This window comes from Rhinatrema bivittatum, chromosome 3, assembly GCF_901001135.1.
Source record: "Rhinatrema bivittatum chromosome 3, aRhiBiv1.1, whole genome shotgun sequence".
NCBI lineage: Eukaryota > Metazoa > Chordata > Amphibia > Gymnophiona > Rhinatrematidae > Rhinatrema > Rhinatrema bivittatum.
Genome location: NC_042617.1, coordinates 7,673,392 through 7,690,535, shown reverse-complemented (window position 1 = coordinate 7,690,535; position 17,144 = coordinate 7,673,392). Strand labels below are relative to the sequence as shown.

At 47.4% G+C, this 17,144-nt stretch overlaps 1 protein-coding gene across 3 annotated transcripts in view; it reads right to left on the bottom strand.

Moving 5' to 3' along the window:
- The window catches only part of VEGFA (vascular endothelial growth factor A), a 59,871-nt gene that overhangs the window by 28,100 nt on the left and 14,627 nt on the right, over nt 1-17,144 (bottom strand). For all 3 annotated transcript variants that reach the window (XM_029592867.1, XM_029592866.1, XM_029592868.1), the window contains exons 3-5: nt 14,093-14,289; nt 5,520-5,596; nt 4,869-4,901 (exon numbers count right to left, since the gene is read on the bottom strand). In XM_029592867.1, coding sequence (XP_029448727.1) covers nt 4,869-4,901; nt 5,520-5,596; nt 14,093-14,289 — 307 coding nt within the window. The remainder of the gene's footprint in view (nt 1-4,868; nt 4,902-5,519; nt 5,597-14,092; nt 14,290-17,144) is intronic.

The window sequence follows — 17,144 nt, the reverse complement described above, 5'->3', positions numbered from 1 at the left end:
TTCTATAATATGACTTATTGCAGTCTGGTGTTTCTGAGGTAATGCTCTGGATATGACACACTGCAGTCTGGTATTCCTGTGATAATGCTCTGGATATGACACACTGCAGTCTGGTATTCCTGTGGTAATGCTCTGGATGTGGCACATTGCAGCTTGGTATTCCTGTGGTAATGCTCTGGATGTGACACTGCAGCCTGGTATTCCTGTGGTAATGCTCTGGATGTGACACACTGCAGTCTGGTATTCCTGTGATAATTATCTGGATGTGGCACACTGCAGTCTGGTATTCCTGTGGTAATGCTCTGGATGTGACACTGCAGCCTGGTATTCCTGTGGTAATGCTCTGGATGTGACACTGCAGTCTGGTATTCCTGTGGTAATGCTATGGATGTGGCACACTGCAGTCTGGTATTCCTGTGATAATTATCTGGATGTGACACTGCAGTCTGGTATTCCTGTGGTAATGCTCTGGATGTGACACTGCAGTCTGGTATTACTGTGGTAATGCTCTGGATGTGACACTGCAGTCTGGTATTCCTGTGATAATTATCTGGATGTGACACTGCAGTCTGGTGTTCCTGTGGTAATGCTCTGGATGTGTCACACTGCAGTCTGGTATTCCTGTGGTAATGCTCTGGATGTGACACATACTGCAGTCTGTTATTCCTGTGATAATGCTCTGGATGTGACACTGCAATCTGGTATCCCTGTGGTAATACTCTGGATGTGACACACTGCAGTCTGGTATCCCTGTGGTAATGATCTGGATGTGGTACACTAATATCATCTTTCATAAGCAGAGTTCTAGATATTTCAGAGATGCATGCTTCGGGTTTATGTCTGTGTGGTGTTTTTCTTACCTAAAGCTAAGAATATGTGCATGGCAGAGTAGGGAAGCTCCTCCTTGTAACCTGGGATCCCTCCCCACTGCACAAGTTTGAACTTCCTTTGCACTTGTGTGAAATTGGATTCCTGCAAGCTGGAGCTCCTATGCTCCTGCCAAGTACAGTTTGGTCTTTGAATTTTAAGTTTATGTAGAAGCAGAATCTCATTTTGAATAGTCTAGAGAGGTGAATCAGCCCTGGGTGGGTGGTATCTGTTTTCCTGCCTGAAGATGCTACTTGCTTTCTTAGGCTTCAGTTTGGAGAACTGGTCGTGGTCTGAATCAGAGTCCTTCCTTCCTGAACTGGCACGGGTCACCTGGCTTATCTCCTCCCTTCAGTGAGTGACACACACCTACATAGAGTACTCACGCCCTCCCTCAGAGTGACGAGTGTACACACCCACTCATACCACCTTAGACATGTACTCTGTACCTAGAGCACTTCCTTTAAGAAAAGGGAGACTTTACAATGAAGCAGCACAAGAATAAAATAAAGATGCTCTTCCCGATCACATGGGTCCTGTCTTCTGATATCCGACAGGACCTGTGTGCTATCCAGAGCTCACAGTTAACATCACCTCTGGATAATTTTTTATGCTGGGCTAGTAAATGTATCACATCCTGCCTATCATACCCACCCCTGAGGGCTCTTCTTTCATCACTCATATTCAGAATAGAGCACTGTAAAGGAGTAAGACTAGTGATTAGAGCAGCAGGAAGTTAAGATACAAATCCCACCTCTCCCACTGCCACTTCTTTTGTCCTTGAGCAAGTCAAGTCATCCTCTATTGCATCATGTACAAACTTACGGGCCGATACAGTACACTGTGCTCCAGTGGAGCGCACTGTTAGCCTGGGTTTCGCCACGCGTTTTCGACGCGCTATGACCCCTTCCTGTATAAGGGGTAAAGCTAGCGTGTCGAAAACGCAAGGCCAACCCCCCCAAAACGAATAGCACCCGCAACATGCAAATGCATGTTGATAGGCCTATTAGTTATTCCTGAGCGATCCAGAAAGCAAAATGTGCAGTGAAGCCACACATTTTACTTTCAAAAATTAACGCCTGCCCAAAGGCTGGCGTTAATTTCTGCCGGCGCCGGGGAAGTGTAAAGAAAAGCAGAAAAAACTGCTTTTCTGTACAGCCTCCGACTTAGTATCATAGCGATATTAAGTCGGAGGCCCCAAAATTTAAAAAACAAATTTAAATCGGCCCGCAGCCCGCAGGTCAGAAGACAGATGCTCAATTATGCCGACGTCCGTTTTCCGAACCCGTGGCTGTCAGCGGGTTTGAGAACCGATGCCGGCAAAATTGAGCGTCGGCTGTCAAAGCCGCTGACAGCCGACTGCTCCTTCCTAGCTGCTATCCAACTCCACAAAACAGGGAGAGATAGGGGATCCATCTCATCCAGGTCAGCATACAATAGAGCATAAGCAGGACTGGATTAGCCTCTGAACTGGGTGAGATGGCAACTCTAGGTCCAAACCCTTCAGAAATGCCAGCATTAGCAGGTTGTGTGCACTGCTGCAGGGAGAGCATCCCTTTTTCCAGGTTAACCTGGACTGGCAGAGCTTTTCCTGGGCCTACTGCAAACTGGGACTTGGAGTCAGAGTGTGATGGATTATGGAGGAAGGAAGCGTCAACTGAATCAAACAGAACCACCACCTTGTAAAATATCATTGGCAGGAAGAGGACACATTTATTTTTTCAGATTTTTTTGGAATACACAGAAATCAGTGAGCAAATCAGGGTTCAGTCACATATTATGCTGTGCTGTGCAACTGCACAACATTATTGCCACTAAAGAACACAGCTTTCACCAGCAATCCACAGCGAGAGGCTGAGCACACACATGCAAGCACCGAGACATAGAATCCCACCCTTCTCTCTTTATTTCTGTCTCTTCCTCCTCTCTTTTTCCCTTCCCCTCTCTATTTATCTTTTTATCTCTCTCTTTCTACTGGGTGCTGCAGACTGCAATGGGATACAGTGGACCTGTAAATCATTCTGACCATGTTACTTAAACTCCCAGTTCTGAACCTCTTTGTGATGGGATAGAACAGGGACAACACTGATATGTAGTAATGTGCATTGCGTGTGTGGATCAATATTTTGCCTTTCCAGACTGCCTCCAAGAGGCAAAGAGTTGTTCCCTTCACCCCTTAATACCATCACAACATTTCCACCCTGAAATAAGGAGAGAATAAACTGAAGGGCACTCAGAAAAGTGAGATGACCCACACAACCCAGCAACAAGAAAACAGTCTGTGCAGTATGTGCAGTGATGGACTGAAAACCCACCAATCACAGTGCAGTGTGCCTTGCTTCTGCAGGACCGTACTAGCTAGGCACTGGTTGGTGCTGGTCATGAGTTGAGAATTGCCATGCACTGGACATATGTTGCTTGGGTGCCAGCCATGTGTCGGTAGGGTGTTGGATATGTGTCAGTTGAGTATTGGCCATGCATTGGTTGCGCATTGAACATGTGTTGGAAGAGTGCTGGTTATGAATTAGAACATAAGAACATGCCATACTGGGTCAGACCAAGGGTCCATCAAGCCCAGCATCCTGTTTCCAACAGTGGCCAATCCAGGCCACAAGAACCTGGCAAGTACCCAAACACTAAGTCTGTTCCATGTAACCATTGCTAATGGCAGTGGCTATTCTCTAAGGGGTAGATTTTCAAAGGGGTACACGCGTAAGATACGCGCGTACCCACCGAAAACCTACCCCAAACCCCCCCTGCGTGCACGTGCAAGCCCCGGGACGCGCGTAAGTCCCGGGGCTTCGTAAAAGGGGCGGGGGGAGGAGCGGGTCAGGGGGCGGTTCGGGGCGGGACTGGGGGCGTGGCGCCGGCCTGGGGGCGTGGTCGAGGCCTCCAGACCAGCCCCCGGGTTGGGTGATGGCGCGCCAGCAGCCCACTGGCGCACGCAGATTTACGCCTGCTTTTAGCAGGCGTAAATCTGCCAACAAAGGTAGGGGGGGTTAGATAGGGCCGGGGGGGTGGGTTAGGTAGGGGAAGGGAGGGGAAGATGCACGCGCTGCCTGTTCCCTTGGAGGGAACAGGCAGCGCGTGCCGGGCTCGGCGCACGCAAGTTGCACAAATGTGCACCCCCTTGCGCGCGCCAACCCCAGATTTTATAAGATACGTGCGGCTACGCGCATATCTTATAAAATCCAGCGTACTTTTGTTCGCGCCTGGTGCGCCCTAAGTCAACTTAATAGCAGGTAATGGACTTCTCCAAGAACGTATCCAATCCTTTTTTAAACCCAGCTACACTAACTGCACTAACCACAAGTTATTGGCTATGTGTTAGTTCGGCATTAGCCATAGGCTGGCCATGCACTGGTTGTGTGCTGCATGTGTGTTGGCTGTTGCCAGCCATGCATCAGTAGGGCTATGGGTTGGTTAGATGTTTGCTATGCAGTGGCCCTGTTTTTTCCTACTACTGTGCCCATACCTGCATGCCTTAGCAGTTGACATTAGAAGGAAAAAAAGTGACTTAAGGCCAAAATAAGCTGTAAACCCTCATCAAAGCAGCTTGGCATAGAAAAGTGCCCAGTCCCGCCTTCAGCAGCAGAGCCCACATCCTTTCCTCTTCCAGGCATACAACTCCAGTTCTGGACTCAACTGCAGACTATTGTTGCCCTCTCACACAGATAAAGCCAAAGAGGCTGATCCAGTCCTCATTGTTCCCCATTGAATGCATGGAGTTAAACTACAGATTTCACCGAACAAGGTAGAACAACATCTCCTTGCATACAGTGAAGCAAAATCAGGATTGGGTCAGCCTGTGTGCACTGGCAACCCTATTTCAGAGATCTCACCTCTTCTTTGCTGGCAAAACTGAACTTCCCCCAACTTCGAGAAAGGACTTTATTATACTGCTGGCTACTGACCCAGTAACCCTAATTCTAAATTTCCAGCAGCTTTGGAAGAGAAAAAGCCAGCCACAACCCAAAAATAAGAGACAAGCTCTGACTTACTGTTCTTGGATTCCTTTCAAATCTTTCTTTGGTCTGAGGAGAAGAAATGAAAGACATTACTGTGAAGCTGAGATAGCACTAAATGTAAGTGCAGCTGTCCACTCTCCCTCACAGATTCCCCTACCTCCTCCCCTCATGGAGCTGCTCTCCCTATCTTTTGTCACCTCCCCTCACAGAGAGCTGCTCCCCGTTTCCTGTCTTCCTCATCTCTCCTCAGAGCGCTACTCTGCACATCACCTCCCCTCAGAGACCTGCTGCGCATCCCTTCTCTTCCACCTCCCCTCAGAGAACTGTACTCCTCATCACCTCAACTCTTTCCGTATCTCCCCCAGCTCTCCTTAAATAAAGATATTCTTTCCCTATCACCTCTCCTCAGAGAGTTGCTTCCCTTTCACTGTCCAACCTCACCTCAGAGAACTACTCTCACCCATCACCTCTCCTCAGAAAGTTGCTTCACTTTCCCTATCTCTCCCTATCCCTCACCTCAGAGAACTGCTCTCACCCATCACCTCTCCTCAGAAAGTTGCTTCACTTTCCCTGCCTCCCCAGAGAGAGCTACTCCTCCTACCTCACCTCAGAGAGCTGCTCCCCTTTTCCTGCCTTCTGCGGCCCTCTCACCCCCACACTCAGCCATTTCTGACATGTCCTCACCTGCATTCACATTTCTTGTGCTGCAGAAAGCTCATCTCTCCGATATTCTCAACGTGATAGGGTTTTATTCTCATTATCTATGTGGAAAGAAGAGAAGCAGTGCCACTGTTGGTCTCAGTATGTAGAAGAGGATAATGTGCATGTGAGCAAGTAACAGCACACTAAACATTTGCTGACCCCAGCTGCTGATGTGGTAGTTAATAAAATGCATACTATTCAAAAGATTTCATTTATTTCCCATTGTCTACTCATGATAGTGCCCTAGGCAGCGGACATTATTAGATAAGTGTCCTGGCAATAAATTAGATGCCTTTGGCATTATGTGGGTTATCATCACCTGGTTCTGTCCCATTGCTTAAATCAAAATATTCACAAAAAAAGAAGCATAAAGGCTAAAACATTTTAATGACAGACTCCAAAATTGAGCTATATGGGCCAAAAGCTGATCTTCATTCCTTAAGAGTGTGGATCTATAATCACTTTACTACAAAACTGAAAAAAGAACAGGAAAGGTAAAGTTCAGTAAGCTGCCTAAGAGCCCACACAGACCAATCGGATTGTCAAATATAAAATACACATATAGTTGATGTCTGAAGATCAGGTGGTTATTCATATAAAAAGTGTTTGCCTAGTGAAAACTATCTCCAATGGGAGCGTACAGTACATGCACTGTCTGAATACTTTTTTTAAGTTATATATATATACTCATAGTTTTTCTCCCTGACCAAGTTACGTCCTTCAGGAAAGCATCTTCCTCCTGCAGCTAAAAGTATGTGCATTGTGAAACTATGTTCACAATTTGAGCCAGCTGAGAATCCACTTAGGCAGATTCAGCCATTCTACTTGCATAATCCCAATTTTACCTATGTTGCAACCAATTAATCCTTTGAAAATTTACCCCAGAATGTTGCCTTATTAACTGTTTTGTCATAGCAGGAGTTCCTTTTTTCTATCGATAAGCAGGCTGAATTAGCCTTTACATGTAGGGTGACGTCATCCAGCAGCACCAAACAGACTCATCTCTCCAAGATTGTAGAGCTTCGAGCTCTACTGGGCATGTGCAGGAAATGCTTCATGAGCCTCCTCAATCATTTTTTGTCCAAGCACTTGCACGAAGTATACTCTCTCTCAGAATTTTTTCTCTAAATATTTTTTCTTCTAAAACTTTCTTAAATGTGTTGCCTTGTTGCCTCATCAGCCCCCAAAAAACAGACAAGAAGAAAGGAACTGTTTTGCATGTAGGCAAATGTCCCTGTGTTCTCAATGCTCCAGGGCACACCACACTGAGATGTATTAATCTGTAAGGAATATCTGTAGATCCTCCTCCCACAGTGCAGCACCATCTGCCTCACCAGGAAAAGACTTGAGCAGAAATTCCTCTAAGACTCTCCCATTGGAGCAGGCCAGAGCCACAAAGTCAAATCCAGTTGGCCTTCCTACATCAAAGAAAAAGCGCCACCAGTCAATGGAGCTTGCATCGAAAAAACATAAGCATTTGAAGCACAATGCCAGCGCCATCTATGCCATCGGCACAACCTGCATCGATATACATGGTGCAATCTGCATCAAGACGCTTGATGCAGAATCCTTCGACACATAAAGCACTCGATGCACGCACATTGCTACACTCGGTGCACAGTGCATCAACAGACTTGATGCACAGTGTATCGAAAACAACACACGTGCATCAAAGTGATCAGAGCATGATGTATCCAGGAATTTGATGCTGCCTGGACATTTGAGGCAGATTGCATTGAAGAACACCACATTGATGCATTCAATGCACAGTGCACCGAAGATGAAGCACCACACCCCACTGATGCATTCTGAATCTTCAGCATTCCAACTCTTCAATGCGCCCAGATACCTGCCCTCGGGTCCTGAGACAGGCATGCGCAGCACAGCACTGATGCAATTGGCACTTCCATCAATGTAGCATCGACTAGATTCCTTAATATGAACAGAACTTCATTCGTCGAAGCAAATCAAATCTAAGTTTTCAAAATCATTGAAACATTCTACTCCATCAAAGCTGCCAATTCTACAAGCTGCTGTACCAACACAGCTGTATACAGCATCCTAGGTTGATGGTAGAAGGTGTAAAGTTGCTCCTCCTTCCTTCAGTCACCAGAGAGCTTTCCCAACTTCAGTTAATGATGGAAAGGTTTCAACTTAAAACACCAGGACCTATATATTACATACTTCAGCTCACTTCTGGCCAACCGCAGTTCTAGACACAGGATCCAATCCTGATATCAGAAGAGGATGTTTCACCACCTACTGCAAATCAAAGGCCATATCAATTTCTGGATCAAATCATGATTTTGGTGAAAAGTTTCTTCACCGCCCTTTCCAAGCAGTCAGAGGACTCTCTTTAGCCAGTTCTTCAGAATCCAGTGTCAGCAATTCCACCTAGCCGAATCCCAGTTTCACCCATAAGACTAAACATTTCCTCAGAGCTAAGTTTTCAAGCTTCTTCATCCCACTCCATTGCAGCAGAGTCTAGCAGGTCAGAAGTAATGAACTGCTCAGTACCACTTCCTCTACTGACAGAGGAACCATTTGATTCATTCTCATCTTTGTTACACTCCTGGCGAATGACCCTATGCTGGTGGGTTCAGATGATGATTCAACAGGCATACTCTCCAACCCACTGACGATGCCACTAGATCATATGCCTCCAGAAGACTTCTCAAACTCAAAGTTCATTGAAAAGTTGGGAACGGCCTTGTTCCATGTTCGTAAGGACAAATCCCCCGGCTGGAGTTTCTTAACCAGTGGTATTACCTGTCCATGCCATTCTTAATGCTCTGCAGATAAGAATATGAAAGATGCCCATTTCTGGCATGCCAACTGCAAGAACGTTGGACCTAAAGTAAGGAATTAAACAATTTACAGGGTTTGATATTCTTCAATTGCCACATCATTCAGTGGTAGCCAGATCTGCTATGTAAAAGGCAAATGGTGGCAAATGAGATGCCCTATGCCCTTTCCGCCGCTGTCCTCCTCCCCCCCCCCGGTGTTGCCACAATCCCTTCACTCACACTGCCTAATCTGAACAAATCGGAAGATTGCAGCCTTGCAATACTTCCGACTGCATCTTCCTTCTCAGCAGCTGGTGCCTGAATGACGTCATCAGGCACCAACAGCTGAGGAGGAGGAAGCAACCACATGGCAGTGCCTCCATCCTTCACAAACAGTCTGTCCCATAGCGAAGCCTGTCCCATGGCGGTCAATAAAAAAGCCCAGGCTGCCGCAGAGCCCATCCCACAACAACAGAAAAAGCAGCCCAGGCCATCGTGTAGCAAATCCTGTGGCAGCAGAAAAAGCAGCCCAGGCTGCCGTGGAGACCATCCCATGGCCGCTGAAAATAAGGCCCTGGCTTGCCTACATGCATGTGCATGAGACATGCATGATCGTGAGAGTGCCTGCCTGCCTGTATGTGTGTGTGAGAGAATGCCTGCCTTTATGTGTGTGGTAGAGTGCCTGCCTGCCTGTGTGTATGTGAGAGTGCCTTCCTGCGTCTGTGTGAGAGAATGCCTATATGAGAGAGTGCCTGGCTGCTTTTGTGTGTGTGTGTGTGTGTGTGTGTGTGAGAGAGAGTGCCTTCTTGTCTGCCTACAGGTGTGTGTGTGAGAGAGAGAGAGAATGCCCTCCTTCTCATGGTCATATGTGTCTGAGAATGCCTTTACCTGACTGCGTATGTGTGAGGAAGTGCCTGCGAGCGTGTATGTAGGTGAGTGCTTGCCTGAGTGTGTGTGTGTGTGTGTGAGCATGTGGGGAATATTTTAGAGAATGAACATGTATGTGTGTGAGAGAGAAACAGGATAAAGTTTGTTTCACCACCTACCCCCAATACATAACATTTTCAGGGTGTCTGGCCATCAAAAGATCCCAGGTACGGAGAGTGGGAGATTTTTAAATCTTTACTAGTTGTAATTTTGGGGTGTTATTTGATGTCTGCTGTTTTGAAATGTTATTGCTTTGGGGGAGATATTAAACAGTTATGTGAACTTTTTATTATTGGTATCGTTTCTTAGATGACTCCAGAATTTGTTTCTATGGTGAAGTGTAGTGGAAAATATCCTACTTTGCTCCCATTGTTAGAGAAAAGGATGTGTTGGGGGGTGGTCTGTGATAAAAAATAGTCACTTAATATTGACATTTCTATTAGTAATGCTGTTTTGGTTGTTTCCTCCTTTACCACTATGTCCAGTTTTCTAGCTTTAAGCATTTAATTGGTCTGGGAATTAATAATTATACCAGGGTTTGGCAACTCTGGTCCTCCAGAGCCACAAACAGGCCAGATTTTCAGGATATCCATAATGAATATACATGAGATTTGCATACAATGGAGGTAGAGCATGCAAATCTATCTTGTGCATATTCATTGTGGATATCCTGAAAACTGGCCTTTTGTGGCTCTGGAGGACCAGAGTTGGCCACCCCTGAATTATAATCTATAATTTATATGAAGACTGTGTGTAACATAGAATGATATTAACAGTAAAAGTAATGTAAAAAAAATTGCGGTGGGAACCTGGACGGCACTTGCAGCAGAGTTGGGGGCAGAGTTGATGTAGATCTTGGTTGCCTTCCCCCCAATCAAAAAGACTTTCTGCTGCCTCTGCATGGATTTATTCAAACTCACTGCCAGGAAAACACTATAATATTGTAGATGACTTTGGCAAGAAAGTCTTTCAAGCTTCCATGCTGACTGTATGCATTGCTATTCACCAATTCTACATTGTACAGTATATCCATGACTGTCTCCAAAAGCTGAAGCCTTTCCTCAGCCATTCCTGAGTGCAGAAAAGAGCATCCGCCACCTCCTCCATTCAGTCTAGGAAGCTTTTGATTCCATTTCACAACATCTGCATCATCGATTGGAGCATGTAATCCAGCAGCATATGTGAGGATGTTCATGAAAAACTAAGAAGCCTTCCCTGTTTCAGCGATAACCTGTTTGGAGAAAAGCCTTGGGAGACGGTCATGCAGATAAAGGACCAAAACATGACAGTTCAATCCCTCTTGACAGTGATGGCCCTTCTATTATTATAAATGACCTTAATTTTACAGATGCCCCTTCCAGTCTTATTGGCAATACTGTCCGCAACCTCTCCCAACTCAGTGTCAACAGCTCTCTCCACCAGTCCTAGATGCCTAAGCCTGGGCCCTATTTTTGATCCCTTTGAACAATCCACATCCATCTGTTCTGGTCGGGGGCAGAATTCAACTTTTCCTGAATAGGTGGTGCCACATAACCAAGGACCCTTGGGTCCTCCAAATAGTGCAATCTGGTTGCATTTCTCCTGATTACCACCTCTTCCACATTATTCTGTGCTTCAGCCAGATCTGTCACATTTGCTGCAGATTCACTTGGAAGCTCAGTCACTCTAGAGGCAGTGGGCGATAGAGCTCTTACCTGTGTCTCAACATTCACAGGATTTTTATTCCAGGGAGGATTGTGGCCTATTCTGGATATGAGGCATCTGAACAAATACCTGCTTTGAAAGAAATTCAAAATGAACTCCCTCAGCACGATTCTACCATTCATTCAGAAGGGCAAATGGATGTGTGCCTTGGACCCCAAGGATGCTTACCAGCACATACCCATCCACCATTCGCATTGGTGCTGCCTTTGATTCAAGATGGATTCTACCCACTACCAATACAGAGTGCTCCTGTTTGGCCTATCAGCTGCCCCAAGAGTCTTCACCAAATGCCTGGCTATGGTAGCAGCACATTCGTGACACCAGGGGATTCAAATCTTCCCTTATCTGGATGACTGGGTAATCACAGCCAGATGTCGGGAGAAGGTGATCAAATCTCTGCATGAAACAGTCTCCCTCCTGCAGCGCTTAGGATTTCTAATCAACTTTGAAAAGTTGAATCTAGTGTCCACTCAAAGACTAAAATTTATAGATGCATGGATAGACAATACAAGAGTGAGTATTTCTATCCTCAGATCAAGTAATTATGAATCACACACTGATCTGCAAATTGCTTTCATCTCAGTAATCGACAGCTGGATCTCTTCTGGTCGTACTAAGATATACTGTAGTGGTTGTCCATATGATTCTAATGACCCACCTACATATTTGATACGTTCAGTGGGGTGTACATTCCTAATGGGATCAACTAACCCAGCCATTTTCCAATGAAGTCCATATTTCCCAGGAAATGCCTCAGGAGCTGAGGTGATGGCTACAACTCTATATCCTTCAAAAGGGTGCTCCCCTTCATCACTTTCCCAAGCATGATATGCATATCTCATACAACTTTCCAGAAGTCCCATACATCTCGGAGAAGACCTTGCTCTGTTAACTCAGGAACACTGGTATTTTCATCATCCCAACCTCTTGGCCATCAACCTAACAGCCTGATTTACATTTTAGACAGAAATTATAGACATATTATTCTTGTCCAGAAAGCCATCGACTCAAAGAAGCTATGCCTTCAAATGGAATAGATACTCCAAATGGTGCCACCAGAATAGTTTCAATCACATTTCCTGTGAGCCTCTGTATCTCCTGTAATACCTGCTCTATCTATTGAACTCAGGTCTTGCCACTTCTTCTGTATGAGTACATTTCAGCGACATAGCTGTCTACCATACTCCACTGGACAGCAAACTGATCTCCACTCATCCCTTGATCTCTTATTTTATGAAAGGCCTATGACATGTAAAACCTCTAGACCAAAAGCCTTCTGTGCCATGGAACCTTAATGTAGTTCTTTCTGAACTAATTGAGCCTTTGGAAACAACTTCTCTAAAGTTTTTGACTTGGAAGGTGATTTTTCTCATTGCTATCACCTCTGCTAGAAGAATCAGCGAACTCCAGATTCTCGTCCACTCTCCTCCATATCTGCAGTTCTTTCACAACAGGGTAGTTCTCTGAACTAACCCCAGTTTCTATTGAAGGTAGCCTCAACTTTCCGTGTCAGTCAATTTATCGTACTACCTATATTTTTTTCAAAGCAGCATGCTCATGAAGGCAAGAAAGCCCTCCATACCTTGGACTGCAAACGGGCTTTGGCATATTACAAGAGACAAACTCAGTCATTTCATCAAACCAATCAACTTTTTGTCTCCTATAACCCTAACCAACTGGGAGCAGCAGTTGCCAAGCATACTGTATCTAATTGGTTAGCTGAATGTATTCATCACTGCTACACTTTAGCAGGATTACAACTTACAGACTCAGTTAAAGTTCATCAAGTGAGACCTATGGCCTCCTCTGACGCTCACCTTCATGAAGTGCCCATTGAGGATATCTGCTAAGCTGTAAATGGTATCCTGATCGTACTTTCATGTCCCATTGTTATCTGAATAATATCTCAAAGACTGACAGTAGATTTGGACAAACAGTTTTGCATAATTTGTTCTGTACTCTCGATAGTGGAGTCTGGGTTGCTTATTAAATAAATGCTCCACTAAAATCCTGAGTGTGGAATTCCCTGCACATAATGGCTAATTCAACCTGCTTATAGATGGAAAAAGTAAGTTAGCTTACTGTAAACATTGTTTTCCATAGATAGCAGAATTAATTAAATGCTCAGCTCCCTAAAGAGTTGACTACATAGCTAGATTTAGTTCTGGTACAGAATGAGGAGGTTCACAAGGCAATGCCCATGCAGGAATTCATGCACATGCTCAGTAGAGCTCAAAGCTCTACTGTCTTGGAGATCTGTTTGGTGCTGCCTGATGATGTCCCCCCACATGTAATGGCTAACTGAAAATACCATTTACAGTAAGCAAATTTTATTTCCCTGCTCAAAGCTCCTTTCCACCTATCCTTGAATTGGAGGGCAGCCTGCACTATGGGAAAGGACAGGAGGTGCCTGAGTGTGTGCTTCGTGCCTGGTGAAGGGAGCAGAAGTGGAAATCACGGTCAGTGGGTCCTCACTCTCTCAGGTACCACTTCACCATCCAGTGTCACCTCTTCAGTCTATGTAATATAGTAATGGAGGCACTTCACCCTCACTACAGGAACGGGGGAGGCACTCCACATTAAATTCAGAGTTGCTGACTGGATGGGTTTGCTCCAATAATTGTGGAAGAAGAAATGAAAAGCTAAGTTATTGGCCAAGTTAGTGATGGAAAGTCTCTTGCTGCATCTTTGCTGAAGATGATAGGGGAGTGAGCAGTAGGCAGACTTCAGCACTGTGGTTTTTGCAATAGAGATTGGTTGGGCTGGGGTTGGAAAATCTCTGGCATTGTGGGTTTTCTAGCAGGGATTGGCCAGGCTGGAGTTGGAAGTTTCTGGCATAGTGGGATTTGGAAAAGGAGGGTTTAGGATGGTTTGGCTGGGCTGAGTGGGAAGACTCTAGCACTGTAGGTTTTGCAGGAAGGGATAAGCTGGGCTGGGACGTCGGCACTATGAATTTTGAAGGGGGGGGGGGGGAGATTCTGGCTCTGTGGGTTTTGTGGTGAGGATTATCCAGGCTGGGGTGAGAAGTCTCCGACATTGTGGAGGGAACAGGGGTACAAAGTCTCTGGTGCTGTAGGTTTAGTGGAGGGATTGGTCTGCCTGGTAATGTAATTGGTTGTCAGTTGGCAAATCTCTTACCTGCATGGTAACATTGTAGGACTCTATGGGGACACACTCTAAGCTTTCATCGCTACAGCATCCTGCACAGCGCTTCAGTACCACACATGATGGCTTAAACATGTACTCCACCTCATCCGGATACTCCTGGAAAATGTCTATTAGCGTGTCCATGGGCTGACAGAAGCTGCGTTCATATACCTCCAGGAATTTGATAACTGTGGGTAGGAGAGAGTGAAGAAGGTGAACTGCTTGTCATCAAATTACACTTCTAAGGCATTTTTGTTTGGTTTTTGTTATTTTGTGACTATGTTTTATAGGTTGGAATTTTTTTTTTTTTTTTTGCTGATTTGTATTATTATGTATGTTCTTCCTGTTTCCCACCCTGACCCTTAGGAGGGTGTGGGATACAAATTCTTTTAAATAAATAAAATACATATTTCCCTCTAGTATCTAGCAGTATTTTGAATGAAATAAGAGTTTGTCCTCACTGTTGCTGCCCTCTTGGGGTATAACGGGCCACCCTGCATGCCACAGCACTTAACCCTTCATGCCGTGACATTCCATCCTCCACCTCACATACCAAGGTGTTCCACTCTGCATGATACTGGACTCCACCCCTCTCTTCACCCTTCATGGCACTGCTCTCCTCCCAGACATCACGGAGCTCCACCCTCCACCTCGCATGCTAAGGTGTTCCACCCCGCACTTCACCCTTCATGCCATTGCTCTCCTCCCACACACCAAGGTGCTCTACCCTCCACCTCATACGCTAAGGTACTCCACCCCGCACTTCACCCTTCATGCCACTGCCCTCCTCCCACACACCACGGTGCTCCACACTCCACCTCACATGCTAAGGTGTTCCACCCCTCTCTTCACCCTTCATGCCACTGCCCTCCTCCCACACACCACGGTGCTCCACACTCCACCTCACATGCTAAGGTGTTCCACCCCTCTCTTCACCCTTCATGCCACTGCTCTCCCCCCACACACCACGGTGCTCTACCCTCCACCTCTCACGCTAAGGTGCTCCACCCCGCTCTTCACCCTTCATGCCATTGCTCTCCTCCCACACACCAAGGTGCTCTACCCTCCACCTCACACGCTAAGGTGTTCCACCCCGCTCTTCACCCTTCATGCCATTGCTCTCCTCCCACACACCAAGGTGCTCTACCCCCCACCTCGCATGCTAAGGTGTTCCACCCCTCTCTTCACCCTTCATGCCATTGCTCTCCTCCCACACACCAAGGTGCTCTACCCTCCACCTCACACGCTAAGGTGTTCCACCCCGCTCTTCACCCTTCATGCCATTGCTCTCCTCCCACACACCAAGGTGCTCTACCCCCCACCTCGCATGCTAAGGTGTTCCACCCCTCTCTTCACCCTTCATGCCATTGCTCTCCCCCCACACACCACGGTGCTCTACCCCCCACCTCTCACGCTAAGGTGCTCCACCCCGCACTTCACTCTTCATGCCATTGCTCTCCTCCCACACACCAAGGTGCTCTACCCTCCACCTCACACGCTAAGGTGTTCCACCCCGCACTTCACCCTTCATGCCATTGCTCTCCTCCCACACACCAAGGTGCTCTACCCCCCACCTCGCATGCTAAGGTGTTCCACCCCACACTTCACCCTTCATGCCATTGCTCTCCTCCCACACACCAAGGTGCTCTACCCTCCACCTCACAGGCTAAGGTGTTCCACCCCGCTCTTCACCCTTCATGCCATTGCTCTCCTCCCACACACCAAGGTGCTCTACCCCCCACCTCGCATGCTAAGGTGTTCCACCCCTCTCTTCACCCTTCATGCCATTGCTCTCCCCCCACACACCACGGTGCTCTACCCCCCACCTCTCACGCTAAGGTGCTCCACCCCGCACTTCACTCTTCATGCCATTGCTCTCCTCCCACACACCAAGGTGCTCTACCCTCCACCTCACACGCTAAGGTGTTCCACCCCGCACTTCACCCTTCATGCCATTGCTCTCCTCCCACACACCAAGGTGCTCTACCCCCCACCTCGCATGCTAAGGTGTTCCACCCCTCTCTTCACCCTTCATGCCACTGCTCTCCCCCCACACACCACGGTGCTCTACCCTCCACCTCTCACGCTAAGGTGCTCCACCCCGCACTTCACTCTTCATGCCATTGCTCTCCTCCCACACACCAAGGTGCTCTACCCTCCACCTCACACGCTAAGGTGTTCCACCCCGCTCTTCACCCTTCACGGCACTGCTCTCCTCCCACACACACACCGCGGTGCTCCACACTCCACCTCACACGCTAAGGTACTCAAACCCACACTTCACCCTTCACGCCACTGCTCTCCTCCCACACATCACGGTGCTCTACCCTCCACCTCACACGCTAAGGTGTTCCACCCCACACTTCACCCTTCATGGCACTGCTCTCCTCCCACACACCAAGGTGCTCTACCCTCCACCTCACACGCTAAGGTACTCCAACCCACACTTCACCTTTCATGCCACTGCTCTCCTCCCACACACCGCAGTGCTCTACCCTCCACCTCACAGGCTAAGGTACTCCACCCCGGACTTCACCCTTCATGCCACTGCTCTCCTCCCACACATCACGGAGCTCCACCCTCCACCTCACACGCTGTGTTCCACCCCGCTCTTCACCCTTCATGCCACTGCTCTCCTCCCACACACCACGGTGCTCTACCCCCCACCTCACACGCTAAGATACTCCAACCCACACTTCACCCTTCATGGCACTGCTCTCCTCCCACACACCACGGTGCCCTACCCCCCACCTCACACGCTAAGATACTCCACCCCGCACTTCACCCTTCATGGCACTGCTCTCCTCCCACACATCACGGTGCTCTACCCTCCACCTCACACGCTAAGGTACTCCACCCCGCACTTCACCCTTCACACCACTGCTCTCCTCCCACACATCACGGTGCTCTACCCTCCACCTCACACGCTAAGGTGCTCCACCCCGCACTTCACCCTTCACACCACTGCTCTCCTCCCACACATCACGGTGCTCTACCCTCCACCTCACACGCTAAGGTGCTCCACCCCGCACTTCACCCTTCA